The sequence below is a fragment of the Mercenaria mercenaria genome, chromosome 17 (genome assembly GCF_021730395.1).
Source record: "Mercenaria mercenaria strain notata chromosome 17, MADL_Memer_1, whole genome shotgun sequence".
Lineage (NCBI taxonomy): Eukaryota > Metazoa > Mollusca > Bivalvia > Venerida > Veneridae > Mercenaria > Mercenaria mercenaria.
Window position 1 is genome coordinate 21,375,669 of NC_069377.1, and position 14,410 is coordinate 21,390,078.

A 14,410-nucleotide genomic window follows, 5' to 3' on the forward strand; every position below is an offset into this window, starting at 1 on the left:
TTATGCAAGAATGCATTAGTGTGTATATTTACATTATTTTTATATAAATACCAACACCGTTATAGGTTTTTTTTACATGGAGGCCTGTGTTCTTTGAACGAAGTTGTTTCTACTGATTTTTGTCCTTGTATATGTTTTTTCTTAGACAGGAGTGTCAATTCAAATGCATAAACTCGCCATATTGACGATTATGGTCACGGCTACGAAAACGACAATACCGATTTTTTCCATGCGGAATCATTCAACCAAGCCTCCAACAGATGCTGAAAGACTTCATTGAAAACCAAAACTTTACAGGTATGTGATATTTAACATGATGAGAAACCGATTTTGTTAAAGTGTATCATTTGATAGTTATCTTGTAATATCTTGTTATCTAAACTATAATTGTCTTAAGACTCTTGTTGAAATGATATAACAATATGATCTGATTAAATGACCTTGGGAGGACATCACTAAATTCTGCACGTTGGATAGTTAACGCTGTTGTTCGGGTTTATAGTCTTTTTCAACATTTTTTCAGTCATATAAACGACGGTGTCTACTTGTAGCAATTAGCACCATGTCCAGCTTTATAGTGCTGTCTCACTGGAATAGCACGCGGAAGACACCCCACCAGCACCGGCCTGACCAGTGCTAGCACTATCCCCTGAATGCTGAGCTCCAAGTTGTACCTTTTATTACGTCTTTTGCATGCCGCGGCCAGGGATCGAACCCACGACCTCCCGCACACGAAGCGGGCGCTCTACCACTAGGCTACCGAGACGGTTACTTAACACTGTAAAATCAGAACTTTGATTTCTTCCTGTTTTCCCGTTTTGTGTGCGCAATGCTGTAAATATTGACCAACAAAGTCAATGAAATTAATGCTGAAAGGTCTCCATATATAATTTGCCAAGATTGCTGTTGTAACACATTCTAGAATACTAGAAATCCTTCAAGAAAGGCAAATGTTGACTAGTGAATTTATATATACCCGACCTTGGTTGGGACTACATGTATATACATGCCTTTCAGATCGTACATACATTAGTAACACTTCACCTGTTTTTTGAGTAATATAGAATATACGGATTGAAATTACTAACTAGTGTCTTCTTAATGTTTAACAGACAACACTGTTACATTTGTCATACTTACAACTCTGTAATTCGACCAAACACATTTGCTGATCATAAGGGTAAAATGTAAGGTCAAGCGATGATCTTAGAGTCAGCGATGTCCTTAAAAGAAAATATTTTTATTAATAAATTTTATCATGAAGAGTTTTGTTATACGTAGAAACAAACAATCGTGGATTTTCAGGTTCTAACTGCAGTTTACCAACATTCATCTAAATTGAAAATAATTACACTTTAATAATTAAATAGATTTTAGCGTGACATTAATGAAAATAACTAACTCTAAATCATAACATGGACTTTGAAATTTTAACATGACATTGATGTAAATAATTACATCTAAATCATTACCTGAACTTTTAATGTGACATTGATGAAAATAATTACATCTAAATCATTACCTGAACTTTTAATGTGACATTGATGTAAATAATTACATCTAAATCATTACCTGAACTTTTAATGTGACATTGATGAAAACGATTACGTCTAAATCATAAAATGGACTTTTAATGTGACATTGATGAAAACGATTACGTTTAAATCATAACACGGACTTTCAATGTAGTGACATTGATGAAAATGATTATGCCTAACGGACATTTAATGTGACATTAATGAAAAGAATATTACCATTCCAACGCTCTGACTTTAAAAGAAAATATATGCAGTAGACACATATAAAGTTTTTAAGAAACAATGGATAACAATCAGCTGAAAACATCTGCCTGTAGTAAAATGTATGGTAGATATCAAAATGTGGTTTTCTATCTGTGCATGTTTATTTATTAATGAAATCCTGTCTATTTGTGCAAGTTTATTTATCAGTTAAATCCTATCTATATGTGCAAGTTTATTTATTAATGAAATCCTTTCTATCTGTGCAAGTTTATTTATCTACGAAATCCTATCTATCTATGCAAGTTTATTTATCAATGAAATCTGTGCAAGTTTATTTATCAGTTAAATCCTTGCTATCTGTGCAAGGTTATTTATTAATGAAATCCTTTCTATCTATGCAAGTTTATTTATCAATGAAATCCTATCTATCTGTGCAAGTTTATTTATCAATGAAATCCTATCTATCTATGCAAGTTTATTTATCAATGAAATCTGTGCAAGTTTATTTATCAGTTAAATCCTTGCTATCTGTGCAAGTTTATTTATTAATGAAATCCTTTCTATCTATGCAAGTTTATTTATCAATGGAATCCTATCTATCTGTGCAAGTTTATTTATCAATGAAATCCTATCTATCTATGCAAGTTCATTTATCAATGAAATCTGTGCAAGTTTATTTATCAATGAAATCCTATCTATCTGTGCAAGTTTATTTATTAATGAAATCCTATCTATCTGTGCAAGTTTATTTATTAATGAAATCTGTGCAAGTTTATTTATCAATGAAATCCTATCTATCTGTGCAAGTTTATTTATTAATGAAATCCTATCTATCTGTGCAAGTTTATTTATTAATGAAATCTGTGCAAGTTTATTTATCAATGAAATCCTATCTACCTGTGCAAGTTTATTTATTAATGAAATCTGTGCAAGTTTATTTATCAATGAAATCCTATCTATCTGTGCAAGTTTATTTATCAATGAAATCCTATCTATCTGTGCAAGTTTATTTATCAATGAAATCCTATCTATCTGTGCAAGTTTATTTATCAGTTAAATCCTATCTGCCTATACAAGTTTATTTATCAGTTAAATCCTATCTGCCTGTGCAAGTTTATTTATCAATGAAATCCTATCTATCTGTGCAAGTTTATTTATCAATGAAATCCTATCTATCTGTTCAAGTTTATTTATCAGTTAAATCCTATCTATCTCTGCAAGTTTATTCATCAGTTAAATCCTATCTATCTGTGCAAGTTTATTTATCACTGAAATCCTATCTATCTGTGCAAGTTTATTTATCAGTTAAATCCTATCTATCTGTGCAAGTTTATTTATCAATGAAATCCTATCTATCTGTGCAAGTTTATTTATCAGTTAAATCCTATCTATCTGTGCAAGTTTATTTATCAATGAAATCCTATCTGTCTGTGCAAGTTTATTTATCAGTTAAATCCTATCTATCTGTGCAAGTTTATTTATCAATGAAATCCTGATTATCTGTGCAAGTTTTTTTGTCAGAAAAATCCTGTCTATCTGTGCAAATTTATTTATCAGAAAAATCCTATCTATCTGTGCAAGTTTATTTATCAATGAAATCCTATCTATATGTGTAAGTTTATTTATTAATGAAATCCTATCTATCTGTGCAAGTTTATTTATCAGTTAAATCCTATCTACCTGTGCAAGTTTATTTATCAATGGAATCCTATCTATCTGTGCAAGTTTATTTATCAATGAAATCCTATCTGTCTGTGCAAGTTTATTTATCAATGAAATCCTATCTGTCTGTTCAAGTTTATTTATCAGTTAAATCCTGTCTATCTGTGCAAGTTTATTTATCAGTTAAATCCTATATATCTGTGCAAGTTTATTTATCAATGAAATCCTATCTATATGTGTAAGTTTATTTATTAATGAAACCCTATCTATCGGTGCAAGTTTATTTATCAATGAAATCCTATCTATCTGTGCAAGTTTATTTATCAATGAAATCCTATCTACCTGTGCAAGTTTATTTATCAATGAAATCCTATCTATCTGTGCAAGTTTATTTATGAATGAAATCCTATCTATCTATGCAAGTTTATTTATCAGTTAAATCCTATCTACCTGTGCAAGTTTATTTATCAATGAAATCCTATCTATATGTGCAAGTTTATTTATCAGTTAAATCCCATCTATCTGTGCAAGTTTATTTATCTGTTAAATCCTATATACCTGTGCAAGTTTATTGATCAGTTAAATCCTGTCTATCTATGCAAGTGTATTTATCAATGAAATCCTATCTATCTGTGCAAGTTTATTTATTAATGAAATCCTGTCTATTTGTGCAAGTTTATTTATCAGTTAAATCCTATCTATATGTGCAAGTTTATTTATTAATGAAATCCTTTCTATCTGTGCAAGTTTATTTATCTACGAAATCCTATCTATCTATGCAAGTTTATTTATCAATGAAATCTGTGCAAGTTTATTTATCAGTTAAATCCTTGCTATCTGTGCAAGGTTATTTATTAATGAAATCCTTTCTATCTATGCAAGTTTATTTATCAATGAAATCCTATCTATCTGTGCAAGTTTATTTATCAATGAAATCCTATCTATCTATGCAAGTTTATTTATCAATGAAATCTGTGCAAGCTTATTTATCAGTTAAATCCTTGCTATCTGTGCAAGTTTATTTATTAATGAAATCCTTTCTATCTATGCAAGTTTATTTATCAATGAAATCCTATCTATCTGTGCAAGTTTATTTATCAATGAAATCCTATCTATCTATGCAAGTTCATTTATCAATGAAATCTGTGCAAGTTTATTTATCAATGAAATCCTATCTATCTGTGCAAGTTTATTTATTAATGAAATCCTATCTATCTATGCAAGTTCATTTATCAATGAAATCTGTGCAAGTTTATTTATCAATGAAATCCTATCTATCTGTGCAAGTTTATTTATTAATGAAATCCTATCTATCTGTGCAAGTTTATTTATTAATGAAATCTGTGCAAGTTTATTTATCAATGAAATCCTATCTATCTGTGCAAGTTTATTTATTAATGAAATCCTATCTATCTGTGCAAGTTTATTTATTAATGAAATCTGTGCAAGTTTATTTATCAATGAAATCCTATCTACCTGTGCAAGTTTATTTATTAATGAAATCTGTGCAAGTTTATTTATCAATGAAATCCTATCTATCTGTGCAAGTTTATTTATGAATGAAATCCTATCTATCTGTGCAAGTTTATTTATCAGTTAAATCCTATCTACCTGTGCAAGTTTATTTATCAATGAAATCCTATCTATATGTGCAAGTTTATTTATCAGTTAAATCCCATCTATCTGTGCAAGTTTATTTATCTGTTAAATCCTATATACCTGTGCAAGTTTATTTATCAGTTAAATCCTGTCTATCTATGCAAGTTTATTTATCAATGAAATCCTATCTATCTGTGCAAGTTTATTTATCAGTTAAATCCTGTCTATCTATGGAAGTTTATTTATCAATGAAATCCTATCTATCTGTGCAAGTTTATTTATCAGTTAAATCCTGTCTATCTGTGGAAGTTTATTTATCAATGAAATCCTATCTATCTGTGCAAGTTTATTTATCAAAGAAATCCTATCTATCTGTGCAAGTTTATTATCAGTTAAATCCTGTCTATCTATGGAAGTTTATTTATCAATGAAATCCTATCTATCTGTGCAAGTTTATTTATCAGTTAAATCCTATCTATCTGTGCAAGTTTATTTACCAGTGAAATCCTATCTATCTCTGCAAGTTTATTTATAAGTTAAATCCTATCTATCTCTGCAAGTTTATTTATCAATGAAATCCTATCTATCTGTGCAAGTTTATTTATCAGTGAAATCCTATCTATCTATGCAAGTTTATTTATCAATGAAATCCTATCTATCTGTGCAATTTTTTTTATAAATGAAATCCTATCTATCTGTGCAAGTTTATTTATCAGTGAAATCCTATCTATCTATGCAAGTTTATTTATCAGTTAAATCATATCTATCTGTGCAAGTTTATTTATCAGTGAAATCCTATCTATCTGTGCAAGTTTATTTATCAGTGAAATCCTATCTATCTATGCAAGTTTATTTATCAATGAAATCCTATCTATCTGTGCAAGTTTGTTTATCAGTTAAATCTTATTTATCTGTAAAAGTTTATTTATCAGTTTATCAGTTTATTTATCTATCTGTGCAAGTTTATATATTAAAGAAATCCTGCATTTAAATATTCTTTAAGTTTGTCATAAAATCACAATCACATTAGAAAAGTTAATGATGAGTAATGCAACTTCAGCCAGAGATTGATTTCCATGTCAACAAGGGGGATATAGTGGCACTGCGTCGCACATCTGACTTGACTACTAGTATTTGACATTGAGTTGAATTACAAATGGTTAAAACTGTGTTTAACATAGAACAGGTCGAGTGCCCCAATTTTACCAACTTTGAAACAGGACTTTACAATGAAGCTGCAGACCAAGTATGATAAAGTTCCACAAAGCAGTTCAAGGAAACAAATATTGAAGGACATCATTACTTTTAGCTCGCTCTAGTGCCCCCTTAAAAGACCAAGTACCCCCATTGAAAAAAAACAAAAAAACAGAAAAGGAAGAATGTTTCAAACCAAGTTTGTTGAAGAGCCATCAAGTGGTTCACGAGAAGAATTCGCTGAAAGTTAAATCAATGTTTAGCTATTAAATTGTGACCCCAAAAAGGGGCCAAGTTCCCGCAATAGATAAAAAAAGGAAGAGGGTACCTAATAATTATGTAACAGACCGGGTCTGGTGAACATTTTGAGCGCTTCGTCAGACTAAGTTGTTTAAATGTATTTGCTTTAGCGCTAAAGGCCCTCAAGTGCACCATCATTTGAAAAAAAATACAGGGAGAAGACTTACAATGATGCTAAGACTAAGTTTCACGAAGATCCACCGAATTGTTCACGATAAGAAGTTGTTAGATGGTATTTAAGTTATATTTCTTGCACTAGCAGCCCCTGGGGATCAAGTGTCCAGTTTTGAACAAACTGTGGAGAGGACATTATGCTTATACAAGAGACTAAGTTTGAAAAAGATCAATGAAACGGTTCTTGAGAAGAAGTTGTTGATTTTTTTCTACTTTTAGATCTGTCGATCCCTGTAAGGAGTTAGGCAAAAATTTATGGAGAGATAACCTATACGGGATGCTTTAGATCCAGTTTGGTGTAATTCTGACCAGTGGATGCTTATGTAAATTGTGTGAATGGAGGATGTTGGACGGCGGACAATGGCCATCGGACCATCTACCGAAACTTATAGCTCACCCTGAATCTTCAGTTTGGATCTTGGATTGAGACAGATGAAAGTTGAATTCTGCACGTCGCCTTATTATGGTTATTGATATTAATATCTCCTCGTATAACCTTGATCTGCACGTCTTGATAACTTTCTAAGGGTTAACATTTTTGCCAAGAAATTCTTTTCAGAGGTTGAAAATATATTGAGCGGAAAAAAAGATTTGAGTTGAATTTCATCGTATGACCCTGATCTAGAACTGGCATGGTCGAAAGTTGTGTTCTGCACGTCGTCTTGTCATGGGATATCTTACTAATCACTTCATGGGTAGATATGTATGGATTTTGTGACGGTCGGACACCGGACCAATATTTAGGGAGTCATAATTCTCTCAAAAAGAAAATTGAAACAATTGTCTAACTTCTTTAATATGCTTAAACAAACCGCTATACCAACGACAAATGGCATGGCAGAATGTTACATACTTTTTTATATAAATCATTTACATAGGTAGCTGAACCAACCTTTCACTGTAGACGATAGAGCCGTTTCTATAGATGTAGATAATTCTATTTGCTATGCTTCTGTCATGTATCTCTGGCTTTCGGTCCGTCAGAAAGTATAGATCGGGCTGCCAGATCTGTGCAGTATTGACTTCAGGTATTTCTAATTTACTGACGTTACCTAACGAAGAGTAATTAGAGTACTGGAGGCGAGCGTCCTTCCACCACATCCGGAGATACAGTTCCAAGGTAAATTCCTGAAAATGTATTTTTCTGTTTCATGATTAATTTTGATTACTGAAACGATGCCATTCGTTAACGAAAAGTCCGGAGGGAAGTGTAAGGATCGGCATGTGGTAGTTAAGAATTTGAATACTGTGAAATCATTAATATTCGTGGGGGATTAATTTTCGTGGATTTCGTGGTTGAGTCAATCCACGAAATTTAATCCCAACGAACAAGTGAAATTGCCATTCATTTTATGTTCAAAAGTTGAAATCCACGAATTCTTATCCCCACGAAATTGCCATTCTGACCAAAACGACGAAAATTCATGCCCACGAAATTAAATGATTTTACAGTATTTGAATTCAATGCAATTTTAAAATGATTTTTAAAATGGATTCGTGTCAGCATGAGTACGTTCGATGGTAAAATATTATATACCGCACTGCACTCGTGAGGTAGAAAATTATTTTGTTCGTTTGTCAAATAAAAAATACGCATTTATACTATAAGCAGACAGGGGGTCCGATGCTGAGCGGTTAAGACTTCGAACCACTTGCCCATAACCGATGTTGGTTCGAGTTTCGCTTGGAGCGTTGAAATCTTTATGCGAGGAATTCATCCAGCTGGTTTAGGGACGATGGGACACTTTCATCAAAAACTAGAAATTCGCCATATGACCAGTTGCGTCGGTGGGACCTTACACCAAACCAAAAGAAAAAGACTATATTCAGTTGTAATAAGAAAAATATTACGTTAAGGCAAATAATACAGACTAGGGTGAGACACATTTGTGTTAATATATTTTTAATTAAGGTGTGTGGATAGATGTCCGGTACTTTGCATCTCCCAATAAAGCGAGGTAACCATGGCTTGCTTAAGTGCAAGTGCCTTGGGTCAGCGACTGCAAACTGAATAATCAATTATATCTCAAATTACGCAGCATGCGACATAATCAACTCACCGCATTTTTTGCTTCTGTCTTTGCCATATCATAGATGTCTACCTGAACATTGACGTAGCTAAAAGAATCTGCAAGAATAATTATGCATTGTTTGCAAAGTTTAAAAAAATATTTTCATTTTCTTAAATTGCTTTTTTTATATTTTGTTACTGGCCAGAAGTCAGGGAAACAGTCATCCGGAAGTTTTAAGATTTTTTTCTACGCTTGTTCAAAATGAATAAATCTAAATAACTAAAAATGCTATTTCGTATCAGCATTGTTTTAAATCAGCCTTGAGGGTAAACTGACTAAAGCTGATACATTTTGTACTACACATTATTTGTTTATGTCACACTTAGCGTCATTGCCTGCTATGATGTAATGATGTTTAGCACTGTGTTGTGCTACGCCAACTTACTAGTAATTGGGATAAGACTTCTAAATAAATGGCTAATATCATGACCATATAATGCATATTCATTCGATATATGAAAATAGATCCGTTTATATGACTGTACGTAGTATTCAAATAGTAGCAGTAGTAGTAAAGTAGAAGTAGTAGTAGTAATAATAATAATAATGATGATGAAATATGATAATGATGATGATGATGATAATTATGATGATGATAATGATGAGGATGATGATGATGATAATAAGATGTACGTTAACAGGAGAATGAATTAATATTGCTATTGTTTAGCTTTAGGAAACAATATATATAGATACCTGGTTTCCTATCCTTGTTATATCTGGAAGTACTCAATAGCTGTTTAACCGAATTATCCCTGAAAATAAAAAAAAATATTCCGTTTTAACAACCAAAATTTCCTAAGATAACAAATACCAGATTAAAACACCATTTTAGTAATTTCATTCGAGGTAATATCTTCAGGAAAAGAACATGCAGATGCTGATTTCATATACATTTTTGTATAATATTCAACGAAAATAATAAGATAGTTTGAGAAAGTATTCTGTAAGTGTTAATTTTGATGAAATTGCTCATTACTGTAACTTTACGTATTTTCGTACATGTCGTTTAAAAAAAAACACAACTACAATCTGATTTTATAACACCACCAGCTTTATGAATATAATGGATGACCTTCTCTGTGGCAAACATTTAACCGACTGTATTTGATCTAGATTTTATGCAGAGGTACGATTTAATAGATGTTAACAGGGTACAATGCAACATTTTCGTAAAGAATAAAGATCTGTTTCAGAAAGTAAGCACACTTGTTTCGACCAGTTCCGTCTCAAATATTAATTTATAAGTTTTGATCAAACGTGTTTCTACAATGAAGAATTAACTTAGTTCATGCTATTTTATCTCACTCTTCATAATAAAAATTTCCCCTTTCATGTGGAGCGACAGGCATTGGAGCTACTGCTATAATTTTGAACGCCTTATATACCGTGTGCCTAGAACGAACCCAGAGCACCAGTTCACAAAGGTGACTCCTGAAGTCAAACTCTCTTTATATACTATATTGTAGACTTTAGTTTCCTCCTACAAATTTCAACTTACCGTTACAGCAGCTTAAATGTGACCAAAACATATACAAGAGGGTCATGATGACCCTAAATCAATCACCTGAGTAATATGAGCTACATGTATCAAATGTCAAACTGATGCTAAAACATTAGGAAAGTAGATCAGTAGGTCACATTTATGCTCATCGAAAGCTAGTTTTAAGATCGGTGTGTAAAACTGTAAATGTCATCCAAATCTCAAGGCTGTATCTTAAAAGACAAGAAAGTAGATCAGTCGGTCACATTCATGGTCACTGAAAGTCAGTTTTAAAACTGATGTGCTAAACTGTACATGTCATCCAAATTTCAAGTCTGTATCTTAAAAATCAAGAAAGTATGTCAGTAGGTCACATTCATGGTCACTGAATGTCAGTTTTAAGACCAGTCTGCAAAACTGTACATGTCATCCAAATTTCAAGGCTGTATCTTAAAAATCAAGAAAGTAGATCAGGAGGTCACATTCATGGTCACTGAAAGTCAGTTTTAAGATCAATATGCAAAACTGTACATGTCATCCAAATTTCAAGACTGTATCTTAAAAAACAACAAAGTAGGTCAGTAGGTCACCTTCACATGACCCAGATTCGAAATGGATCTAAAGATCATCAAGTTTAACATTCTGATCAAGTTTCATGAAAATGCAGTCATAAATGTGGCTTCTATAGTGTTAACAAGCCTTTTCTTTGATTTGACCTGGTGACCTAGTTTTTGACCCCACCTGACCCAAGTTTAAACTTGACCTAAAGATCATCAGGGTTAACATTTTGACCAAGTTTCATATAAATACTATTAAAAATGTGGCCTCTAGAGTGTTAACAAGCTTTTCCTTTGAATTAATCTGGTGACCTAGTTTTTGAACCCATCTGACCTAGATATTAGTTGACCTAAAGATCATCAAGCTTAACATCCTAACAAAGTGTCAGTAAGATACGGTCATAAATGTGACATCTAGAGTGTTAACTAGCTTTTTCTTTGATTTTACCTGGTGACCTAGTTTTTCATCCCAGATATCCAAGATTCGATTTGACCTAAAGATCATCAAAATTAACATTCCGACCAAGTTTCATAAAGATACAGTCATAAATGTGGCCCCAAAGTGTTAACAAGCTCTTCCTTTGATTTGACTTGGTGACCTAATTTTTTACCCTAGATGACATAGATTCAAATTTGACCTAAAGATTATCAAGGTTAACTCTTGTCCTGGTGTCGTAGTTTTTGATCCCACCTGACCCAGATTTAATTTTGACCTAAAGATCATCAAGGTTAACATTCTGACCAAGTTTCATATAAATATTTTCAAAAGATAGGCCTCTAGAATGTTAACAATGTTGAGTGTTAACAATGTTTTCCTTTGTTTTGACCTGAAGACCGAGTGTTTGAACCCATCTGACCTAGATTTGAACTTGACCTAAAGATCATCAAGCTTAACATCCTAACAAAGTGTCAGTAAGATACGGTCATAAATGTGGCACCTAGAATGTTAACTAACTTTTCCTTTGATTTTACCTGGTGACCTAGTTTTTGATCCCAGATATCCAAGATTCGATTTGACCTAAAGATCATCAAGATAAACATTCTGACCAAGTTTCATAAAGAGAGTCATAAATATGGTTCCGATGGTGTTAACAAGCCTTTCCTTTGATTTGACTTCGTGACCTAATTTTTTACCCTAGATGACTAAGATTCAAATTTGACCTTAAGATTATCAAGGTTAACTCTTGACCTGGTGTCGTAGTTTTTGACTCAACCTGACCCAGATTTAAACTTGACCTAAAGATCATCAAGGTAAACATTCTGACCAAGTTTCATATAAATATTTTCAAAAGTGTGGCCTCTGGGGTGTTAACAATTTTTTCCTATGATTTGACCTGCAGACCGAGTGTTTGAAACCCATCTGACCTAGATGACCTAGAGATCATCAAGATTAACATTCTAACCAAGTGGCATTAAGATACGGTCATAAATATGGCATCTAGACTGTTAACTGACCTGACCAAGATTCAAACTTGACCTGAAGATCATCAAAATTAACATTCTGACCAAGTTTCATGAAGATACAGTCGTAAATTTGGCATCTAGATTATCAACAAGCTTTTCCTTTGATTTGACCCGGTGACCTAGATTTTGACCACAGGTGACCCAATATCGAACTCATCAAGAGTTTATTGAGAGTAACATTCTGACCGAGTTTCATTAAGATTGGGCCAAAATTGTGACCTCTAGAGAGTTAACAGTCAAATTGTTGACGACGGACGACGACGACGACGTACACAAGACGATCACAAAAGCTCACCTGAGCACTGTGAGCTTAAAACTCTAGGATATCCATAATTGTCGTATAGCATGTCTAGTACTTGAAATGAAAGTTGTTTGCCGTAAACGAAAACCTACAGGTAATCTTAATGCTACAACACAAAATAGAAAAAGTGGAAAGAACATGACAAAAATGGAAATGTTGCAGGCTCGGTTTGATTGAGTCGGTAGTGGTAATGCATGCTTCAGTCCATGCCCTCTAGCCCCGGGTTGAACAGAACTCAACATTTACACATGTTACAAGTATCAGAAACAATTTAGTCATTCGCAGATGTGTTCATATGGCGTTGCACGTAGAACCTTCAATGATACACTAGTGTGAAATTCCTAAAGCCATTAACAAAAGGTAAATATAAATATTATACGGAAGACAAATATGGAGCAAAATAAAAATCATGTATAACACTTACAGGCTACTATCTGCTTGGACACGGATTTGAAGCAAGAGTACGAGTACCAGGTGTACGGAATATGTCAGTATCAAGTCTGTCATGTTGGTCTGTTACCTGTTATAGATACCAGACGTCGATTATCTTCGTCTTTTACCTGTAATAGACACCAGACATCACAATAATCTTTTGTTGATTACTGTATGCGGTTTTGGAATATAATTATGTTATTTAAAACAGGACGCTAGAGGTGAACTGTAATGCATTGAAAATTGATCTCTCGCATCCAGCTAAGAAGCAGAAATTTTGGACCATGGAGTTTAAGATCGATAGCGTTTATAAAAGAATGTTTGATACATAATTGTCTCGTCATATATTCACCGGAAGAAGCAACATACTTGCAATTTGACACCTAAATTAAAAATAACAAATAGACAGTAATGCTGCTTGTATAAATATATAGATCTATAGCGATTTATAAATAATAGTTGTTAAGTTTTTAACGTTAAAACAAGTAATAACAACAATTTCTTACCTATAAGCTCCGAAATTGTCTAATGTCTTTTAAAACTATTTGTCAATTCATTGGGCAATAGCTCATCGCGGCCTTTGATTAAAATGAACCATATCAAACTAGAGGTACACAAAGGACGTAAATTCTACGAACAACTCATACTCATGTAGGTAAGTGTTTAACTTACGCGATTTTATGATAAAATACAGATTATGTAAGGCCAGGCAGAAGAAAATTGTATTAGAGCATTGATAAGTTTGACCTTGGTTTACACTGATTAGGTAAAGATAGTAAGCGACATGCACCCATTATTACTAGTTGTTACTTATGACTGTGGGGGTAATACACGTTTTTTATATGTTTATTAACGCCTGCAGTTCTTAGCTTGCGGGAATGTTTGTGACCGAGAACAAAGGTCGAGGTCACAAACATGTCTCAAGGGCTTCTGCAGACGTGTATTGTCGCTATTTAAGAAATAATAAATATGTTTCTATATTTTATCAGTTGATAAAATATGGACAAGAGCTAGGATGCGTAATAATTAAATCACGAGTGCGTAGCGCGAGTGCTTTAATTATTCGCATTGAACGACTGCCCATAAAAAATAAAACATGTTTTAAATATCTATACCCAGGGCCCAGAAATTAACAACACTACCAAAAACATGTATTGAACATGTATTGTATGTATCGTTCGTTATTACAAACATGATTTTAAAAATATTTCTAAAAATTTGGTAAACAGGGACACAATTTCAAGAATAATAACTTTATATTCGAGTTTTTTGGAGTACGAACACATTTTAAGTAGGGATGAGTGACAAGCTTTCAAATTTTTTCATCTTAATTCTTCTAGAAATTAGGTAAAAACATACCGACTGATAAACTCGTTTATATGAAGTTATCTGAACGATGAACCGTGGTAAATTAGACGATAAATCACAAG

At 32.8% G+C, this 14,410-nt stretch overlaps 1 protein-coding gene across 2 annotated transcripts in view; it reads right to left on the bottom strand.

The window, feature by feature from the left end:
• LOC128550346 (glycine receptor subunit beta-type 4-like) overlaps positions 1-13,617 on the bottom strand; it is a 28,609-nt gene extending 14,992 nt beyond the window's left edge. For both annotated transcript variants that reach the window (XR_008368234.1, XM_053529232.1), the window contains exons 1-6: positions 13,487-13,617; positions 12,973-13,108; positions 9,440-9,498; positions 8,732-8,799; positions 7,564-7,799; positions 1,141-1,223 (exon numbers count right to left, since the gene is read on the bottom strand). Coding sequence is in view for 1 of the 2 variants with exons in the window: in XM_053529232.1 (XP_053385207.1) it covers positions 1,141-1,223; positions 7,564-7,799; positions 8,732-8,799; positions 9,440-9,498; positions 12,973-13,055 (529 nt within the window). In the remaining variant the exon portion in view is untranslated. The remainder of the gene's footprint in view (positions 1-1,140; positions 1,224-7,563; positions 7,800-8,731; positions 8,800-9,439; positions 9,499-12,972; positions 13,109-13,486) is intronic.
• Between the last annotated feature and the right edge of the window lie 793 nt (positions 13,618-14,410).